At 49.3% G+C, this 8,286-nt stretch overlaps 2 protein-coding genes across 2 annotated transcripts; both read right to left on the reverse strand.

The window, feature by feature from the left end:
- Positions 1-358: 358 nt before the first annotated feature.
- LOC123449667 (protein WEAK CHLOROPLAST MOVEMENT UNDER BLUE LIGHT-like 1) lies at positions 359-2,306 on the reverse strand. Its single transcript, XM_045126957.1, has one exon. It carries the CDS (start codon positions 2,000-2,002, stop codon positions 584-586), a length of 1,419 nt encoding a protein of 472 aa, XP_044982892.1. The 5' UTR covers positions 2,003-2,306; the 3' UTR covers positions 359-583.
- Positions 2,307-2,412: 106 nt separating this feature from the next.
- On the reverse strand, positions 2,413-7,331 carry LOC123449668 (alcohol dehydrogenase-like 7). Its single transcript, XM_045126958.1, has 10 exons — positions 7,201-7,331; positions 6,988-7,124; positions 6,721-6,767; positions 3,812-4,137; positions 3,632-3,714; positions 3,470-3,545; positions 3,270-3,334; positions 3,090-3,185; positions 2,823-2,984; positions 2,413-2,726 (listed from the first exon to the last, which is right to left on the reverse strand). The coding sequence occupies exons 1-10, from the start codon at positions 7,235-7,237 to the stop codon at positions 2,610-2,612; spliced, it is 1,146 nt and encodes a 381-aa protein (XP_044982893.1). The 5' UTR covers positions 7,238-7,331; the 3' UTR covers positions 2,413-2,609.
- Positions 7,332-8,286: the final 955 nt, after the last annotated feature.

Below are 8,286 nucleotides of genomic sequence, written 5' to 3' on the forward strand. Positions count from 1 at the left end.
ATCAAAATGACTCGCATTTGGCGGAAGACATTGTCCTAATTACGTGAAAGATAGTGTGGAAGGCGTTTGTGCATTTGGTGGAAGGTTCTAATTATGCCTAATTAGGCGATCACAAATAAAAAGCTAATATTTGAATCGTAAATCACATGTTTTATCTTATAAGGTCAATATTTACTATATATGGTTGGATAACTGTTTCTGTATCAGTATCCTGGTTCAATTTAAATGTACGGACGGATAGGGCGTCCAATTTAGGTCGCGTTTGGATGGTCGTATTTCAATATGAGGTATTTAGCTTACAATTGTATTTTACTGATAGTTGAACAATTTTTGGTTGAAAACAAAATGACGGTCCGAGGTTTGTATCTTTTACAGGCTTATTTGAAATGGAAACGACGATCCAGCAGAGCCTTAAGGTGATCACGTATACACACTTAGTCATTTACAAGGGCAATTCCTATCACAGGGCAGGGAAATATCTCCCCCGCCCGATCAAAGACGCCAATTACCCAACAAAACCTAGCAATAGCAATGACATTGTACAGTACAACATACACGGCACACCGGGAGCATCACAAAGTTGCTATTTGTTGTTGAAACTCTTCCACCGGAACAAGCTGCCGACCTTGCGCATGACCACGCGCCGCCGGCCAGGCATCGTCGGCATCCTGGTGAACACGCCCAGCTCGCCCTTGGGCTCGTCCACCGTCCCGAAGATGTCGTACACCGACCCCTCGAAGCTCTCCGACATCTGCCGCGGCAGCGTGAACCCGTCGGGCGGCGGCTTCATCCTCGCGTCCGACACCAGCTGGCTCTCGCCCTCGGGCAGCTGATCCGCCGCCGGCCGCGGCGACGACGACGACGACAGCTCGTCCAGGTCGAACGACCTCGCCGTCGCCGCGGACGGGGTCGGGGTGGGGCTCGACGACGTGGCCACCAGCAGGCTGTGCAGCTCCTTGACGCTGTCGCGGGCCGCGGCCTCGGTGACCCGGAGGCACTCCAGCTCCTCCTTGGTGCACTTGACGGCGTTGTCCTTGTTCCCGACCATCTCCTTGAGCGTGGCGTTCTCGCTCCTCGCCTCCTCCAGCGCCTCCTTGACGATCTTGGTGTCCTTGACGGCCTGCTTCAGGATGTCCCGCAGCTTGGCCACCTCGTGCCGCCCGGACCGCTGCGACTCGAGCAGCCGCGCGTTCTCGCGCCGGGACTCGGCGAGCTCCGCCTCCGACGACTTCATGCACGCCGTGAACCCGGCCTCCTTGCCCCGGAACGTGGCGAAGGCCTCCTCGGCGTCGGAGCGGAGCCGGGCCACCTCGTCGGACAGCGCGCGGACCTTGTCGTCCTTGCGCTTCAGGGACACGTGAAGCCGGTCGGACTCGAGCCTCGCCGTCTCCGACTCGTGCTGCGCGCGCGCCAGCTGCTGCCGCGTCGCGTGCAGCTCCGCGTTCACCTCCTTGAGCGCCAGCACGAGCTCCTCCATGGCCCGCTTGCTCTTCTCCTCCGCGGCCAGCGCCACCCGCAGCTCGCCGCTGACCCGCTGCAGGTCGCGGTCGAACCGGCCCCTCGGCTTCGCGGCGGCGACGGCGACGGCGCTGGCCTCGAGCCGCTGCACCGTGTCCCGCAGCGACGCGATGTCGATCCTGGCCTCCTCCAGCTCCATCTTGGTGATCTCCAGCTGCTTGGTCTGCAGCGACAGCGACTCGAGCATCCGGGACTCGGACTCCCGGGACGCGTCCAGCTCCGCCTCCAGCGTGTCGATGGTGGTGCGGTCGTTGGCCGAGTCCAGCGCCCTCCACTCCGTCACCTCCAGGACGCGGTGGGCGCGGTCGCGCTCCTCCCGCACCTTGCGCAGCTCGCCGCGGAGCTCCGAGACCTGCTGCTCCATGTCCGGCCGGACCGCCTGCATCCGGGCCAAGCCCTTGTTCAAATGCTGCACGGCGATCGGGGCAACAACTCTCAGGCCGTAATGGCGCTGCGGTTGGCAATGCGCTAAACTTTTAGGCATGTGGGGGAACAAGACGATAAAAGAGGGAGGTGCATTACGCGTGCGTTCCTAGGGTTTGGTAAATATGTGGCTAGAAACTTTGGGTCTAAAATTGGCCGTCATGACAAGTTAAGACGGTTGCTTAGCTTTTGTTTAGGAGCATGAGAAAGTTCTGCTTTTTCATCAAGAAACTTTTACAGCTGAGAATTGTCTGAACAGTAATGCTAGACGTACGGGCTCTCTACGGAAGATTTACAGGCTCGTTAGTTGTGATTGGTTGGAACTTGATTAAGAAGGACGGTCCCACCAGTGAAAATCATGGAGGGACAATTAGATTAGGCCGTGTTAGCATCCCATAAAAGTCTGTTAGAACCTGTCCGTATCTTTAGCATTTTTGTTGTCTTGAATCACTCAAGAAACAAGTCAACGAATTGCATCAACAGAGACAGATATAACTGTTACAATTCACACAACCGGTTCTGGTTGTACTGATGAACAATGAAGTTTAACACGGATGGATGAAGTTACTTCGGCACATGAAGTCAACACATGCACGACACAGCAATGAAACCCAATTATTTCGTACTGGAATGAGCAGCAAACTCCACCAAACAGCCATGTAGCATTGTCACTTATCCATCCATATGGTGCACCTGAGGCTCTTCCCCTGCAGCAGCAGGTCGAACGCCGTGTTGATGTCCTTGAGGCCAACCTCGTGAGTTATGAACTTGTCCAGCTCCAGCTCCTGTGGCGTCCAACAAAACAAAACACATAGAAAAATTCTCTGAATCAGAAGCTCTCGAACATCGGCAATACACATGATCGGTCTGACGGGTGTCACCTTGTTCAGGTACTTGTCGGCGAGGATCGGAATGTCCTGCTTGGGCTTCACCCCGCCGAAGAGCGACCCCATAACGCACTTCCCGTGGAGGATCTCCCGTGAAGATATGGTGAGCGGGGCGCCGTGCATCTCCACCCCGAGGATGATCGTCTTGCCCCATCCCTGCGTCGGCAAGGCCATGCCAGAAAGTGAAACTCATTTTTGCAGGAGAAATGAACCAATGTGTGTCAGTGTGTGTGTGTGTGTGTGTGTGTGTTGTGCACATACCGCCCGGGAGCTCTGGAAGGCGTCGTTCATGACCGCCGCCAGCCCGATGCACTCGAAGCAGTAGTCGGCGCCGCCGTCGGTCATCTCGATGATCACCTGTTTTGCGTACAGGAAAGCGACGCAAATGTTTAGCATATATCATGAGTGTCACCGGTGAAAGACACACGGATGGCTAATCACCTGGCTCACAGTTTTCTCTGCAAGTTCTTTTGGGTTGATGAAATGTGTCACGCCAAATTTCTTTGCTGAAACACAAAGCAGTGGTTGAAACGCGTCAGACAGTGCAAAAGGTCTCAAGTATTCAGAGCAGTTCTCCGTTTGGAAATAAAATGAATTTTTAGAGCAGTTTCATCATGGTGGAAAACGGAAGAAGGCCTTGCCGAGCTCTTGCTTGTCGGGGTTCAAGTCCACGCCGATGATCTTGGACGCCCCACAAATCCTGGCGCCTTCAGCCACCTGACCGCGAAACGTCGGACAGTTAACGCTAATTTCTGCAATGCAATGGCTAACACATGTACAGTACAATAGTAGGATCAGATTACCGCCAACCCCACGGCGCCGAGGCCAAAGATAGCAACCGAAGATCCCGGCTCGACCTTGGCCAGCTTCCATGCCGCTCCGACGCCTGATCACAAGCATTTCAGACTTTCAGTACTAACTAAAACTAGTGATGACTACCAGCAGTTCCAGCTAGAAGTGCAGAGCGCGGCGGGTGCACTGACCGGTGGTGGCGCCGCAGCTGAGGAGGCAGGCCGTGGACGGCGGCACGGCGGGGTCGACCTTGACGACCTGGGTCACGTCCACCACGGTGTACTCGCTGAAGCTGGACACGCCGAACAGGTGGTGGATGGGGTTCCCGTCGCCGTCGCGGAACCGGGTGGTGTCGTCGCGGGGCATCCCCGGCCGCACCGCGAACCGGTACTTGGAGCACACGTTGCTCCGCGACGACATGCAGTCCGCGCACTCGGCGCACTGCGCCAGGAACGTCGGCACCACCGCGTCCCCCGCCGCGAAGCCCTCCACGTGCTCGCCGATGCTCTCCACCACCCTGCGCTCGAAATTTCCGAGAATACTCAGGGACAGATTGATCCAATTTTCTGATTTTGAAATATATTTTTTAGCTGAGATCGTTTAACAGCTCAAGCCTACCATATGCAATGGCATGAGGGGCCCCATTTATCATCTTTCACTTTAACCTACTAGCCAACTTATTTGAGTTTGTTTTTCTCTTGCTAGGGTCATGGCTATCAGTTAACAAAAATCCGAGTTATAGTGTTACGTTAGAACAATCCCTGGAGTTGTGTCTTGTTAAATTTCCTCCGTACTTGCTTAACAGTTACTCTCTTTGTTCATAAATATAAGATGTTCTAACATTTTTGTAAATGGAATGTATATACACAACATTTTTGTAAATGGAATGTATATACACACGTTTTAATATGTGTCCATATTAAAATATTCAAAGTATCATGCCCCAAAAATATATATTCAAAGTATCTTATATTGTTTTTAATGGAGGGAGTAATAGATGACACACATGTTTTTGAATACAATTTAGACAAAAAAATTATTTCCAAAAAGTATACACAAAACCGAACGGCAGGCCTGGTTACAATCTCAAACTTTGAATATTGAAAAAACATAAAAAAACACACACATATACTCCCTCCGTCCCAAAATAACTGTCTCAACTTTGTATATGTTGTAGTATAAATTTGTACTAAGCTTAAGACACTTATTTTGAGACGAAGGGAGTATATAATAAAATTAAATGTACCCTACACACTTCAATTTATTTTTGAATAGACATCTAATGTTGATAATAATAGTATTATTTTATTAATACCATAATAACGTGCTAATGTGAAAATAATATTGAAACATATGTGACGTTTTGGGTCTCTATCAAAACCATGCCCATGTGCCCATGCAGACAGGAAACCACCTTAAACGGTTTGAAAGACTAAATTTACCTAGATTTGAAAGTTGGGAGACTATGCTTTTATGGGCATGAAGTAATTGCGGGAGAAATTATTTCAACAAAGATGAGGGACAAAATGTATGATTTACTTTTCATTTAGGACACCGATAAATTCTGAACATTTAGATTTTAAGAATGGCAACCCGAATGTTTTTCATGCATGGCAACTTTAGTTGATGTGAGGTAGCAAGTTTAGTTGTGAAAAATGACAATTTTGTTTCATTTTTTATTAAAAAATTGACACATTGCCAACTAAACTTGTCACATAGCGTCAACTAAAGTTGTCATAAAAACGTTTGGATTGTCATGCTTAAAATTTAAATGCTCGTGATTTATCATTTCCGTTCATTTATCGGTTGCATAGCGAAGCTCCATTAAAACTTAGATGGCAATGTCGTATAAGGGGTTGTATTGTTTCCAACATGAGACTTAGTACTACTCAGAAAATATCGCTGAAAAGCGAACAGTTCCTTGAGGGAATTCACTATTTACTATTTTTACAAATATACTGTTCACCCACTTTTTCAATCTTGTTTTGAAGTCATAGTAAGAACTGGCCATATAAATCACTCTATTTTACTCCCTCCGTCCTAAAATAAGTGTCTCAACTTTGTTTATACTAAGTTTGAAACACTTATTTTGGAACGGAGGGAGTACTAAAGTTTACATGTACATGTTCTATATGTTTTTTGAAAAAAAAGGATTATCCCAGGCCTATGCATTAAGAGTTGCACAACGTCATTACATGTTTTATATGCATATATTATATGTATGTTTTCTTTACAATTACGGAAGACCTAGAACAGTTTTGTTTTTCTAAGTTACGAACATTGTAATCGTATAAGAACAAGTACAATAAGATGACATAAGGAGGCTATAAAAACTAAAATATTACATTTTTCTTAGTTGGAGGAGAGTAAAGAAGAGAGAAAAGAGAAGAGGGTTGTGTTAGTAGCCAACTGCAGTACGATACCGAAGGCAGTTTATGAGATTATAAGATGGGACAATTTTTTATAAAGTACCCACTCCATTCTTAAATATAAGTTTTTTTAGCGATTTCATTATTGGACCACATGCAAAGCAAAATAAGCGAATCTGATGTCTAAAGTATATCTATATACATTCATATATAGTTTTTAGTGAAATCTCTAAAAACATCTATTGAAGAACGGAGGAAGCAGTACATATTAAAAACTTACTATTATAATGTTAGCTATTAGATTGGACATCACAAATCTTTAGAGCCGGGCATTGGCTGTATTATTAACCATGCTCTATGGATCCACCTGCTATTTCTTGGTCACATAGCATTTTCCTATTAATTAGTTAGTTGACAATTAGATGACACCCACACGTTTCTTATTACAATGAAAAGAAGATATGTACACCGGAAGCAGCAGCAGCTTTCTCGTCTGTTCCTATCAAACAGTGCCGGGCATTGTACATACCAACAAAGAACAGGGACGTGAATGGTGCATATATGCCGATATGGGTCGAAACGCATGATGCGTCCGGCAGACTTGACTTGTAGTAAGATCAACGACGGAAGCCCATACACAAGTCACGCGCGGAGTTTTCAAAGAGCGTGCGTGCGCGGTACTGCTACAATTCCACGGACTGACAGACAGGGATGGAGAAGGGAGCACTCACCCGAACGCTTCGTGGCCGAAAATCCTGGGGAAGACGCCGGGGAAGTCCTGCAACGCACGGACAGTAGCCGACACGGGTCATAAATGGCGGCATGGCCGCCCTGCTCTGCTCCCACGCGTGTGGCGAATCTGAGCTCGCGTCGTCGGCGGTGGTCCTCTGCGGCGCGTGAGCCGCCTGGCTGTGCGGCTCTCCACGGCCCGGCAATGGCGGACGCACGCACGCGGCGGAGCGGGGATCATGGATGGATGGATGGAGGGGGGCGCGTACCTTCATGCGCCAGAAGGTCACGTCGCTGTGGCAGAGCGAGGTGCAGACGATCTTGAGCCGGAGCTCGTGGGCCTTGGGCGGGTCCACGACCACCTCCTCCACGGCGAGCGGCTCGCCGGCGGCCCTGCACACGGCCGCTGCTCGCCGCCGTGGAAGCACGGTTAGCCACGCCCATGCATGACAAGGAAAAGCTCGGAGATCTTGGCCGCGTACCTTTGCAGCGGATGGGCTTGGGGTGCTTGTCCTCCATCGGCGAGACGAGAGAAGAGGATGCTGCTGATGGGGTGTCTGCTTGCCTGGTTTGGAGTGTTGGAAGGGAGCTGGCGAGGGAGGCCGGCAGGATGGATAGCGCTCTGTTTATATATGGACGGATGGACCTGCATTCTTCTCCCGTTCATATCAGTGAAAGTGGTCTGCATACGGTAAGAGCAAATCTGATCACTCAACAACCATGGACGCGGATGGTTCGCACACACTGACCGGTTACGTTTGAAATATTATATTCTACGTCTGGATACAATTAGAAATCTTAAATTCACATTGTTACATGCAACGTAAACCTAATACTAAGCGGACCTCGTCCGGCTTCGTCGTGTCCATGTTCAATGGTTGGTTGCGCTTTTTATAGTGTCGGTCCGCTTGTTGACGAGGTAGAGTGTGACATGAGACACTAGCCGGCTCACGGGAATCGAGCTCTTGCCGTCTCTGATGTCCTACTCTTCCTCGTCGGAGCCCGTAACCTGAACGGTGCCAATCAATGTGAGGTCGATGACGGATCCTTTTTCACAGGAGCCAACGTCCACCACAACGCGGTTGCGTCGAGCGCACTGCTACACCCTACGGGACGCCGAAGAGTGTGATTCCACCTCTCCAACATCCGTCGTCGCGAGGGCCTCTGCCGCATCCCGTGACTGCTGCATCGCTCGACGGACACGCCGCACCAGGACATCGTGCGAGGTCGGCTATGTGCTTGGCGCGCCAATGAAGGGAGCTGACGAGGGAGGCCGGCAGGATGGATAGCGCCCTGTTCATATTTGGACGGATGGACGGGTTTGCATTCTTCGCCTGTTCATAACAGTGAAAGTGGTCAGGATACGGTAAGAGCAACTCCAACGCGTCCGATCCAAATGAACGCGTGCTACGTCTGCATTTTATTCGTTTGGATCGGTTCGGCTTACATTCGTATCCACTTTTGTAATTGTATCAGCTCTTGCGCCTAACGCGGTCATGACCTATTTTTAAGCAATGAAAAAAACATAAATAAACATTTTAAAAATATAGGAACAATTAATTAAATAT

This window comes from Hordeum vulgare, chromosome 4H (genome assembly GCF_904849725.1).
Source record: "Hordeum vulgare subsp. vulgare chromosome 4H, MorexV3_pseudomolecules_assembly, whole genome shotgun sequence".
NCBI classification, from domain to species: domain Eukaryota; kingdom Viridiplantae; phylum Streptophyta; class Magnoliopsida; order Poales; family Poaceae; genus Hordeum; species Hordeum vulgare.

What these genes read in the sequence shown, in the direction of transcription:
- LOC123449667 (XM_045126957.1), bottom strand. Translation starts at nt 2,002, where the DNA reads ATGCCTAAAAGTTTAGCGCATTGCCAACCGCAGCGCCATTACGGCCTG.
- LOC123449668 (XM_045126958.1), bottom strand. Translation starts at nt 7,237, where the DNA reads ATGGAGGACAAGCACCCCAAGCCCATCCGCTGCAAAG. An exon ending in CAAGCCCATCCGCTGCAAAG is followed by an intron (nt 7,125 to 7,200) that starts GTACGCGGCCAA and finishes GGCGGCGAGCAG; the next exon opens with CGGCCGTGTGCAGGGCCGCC. An exon ending in CAGCTGCGGCGCCACCACCG is followed by an intron (nt 3,715 to 3,811) that starts GTCAGTGCACCC and finishes GCTTGTGATCAG; the next exon opens with GCGTCGGAGCGGCATGGAAG.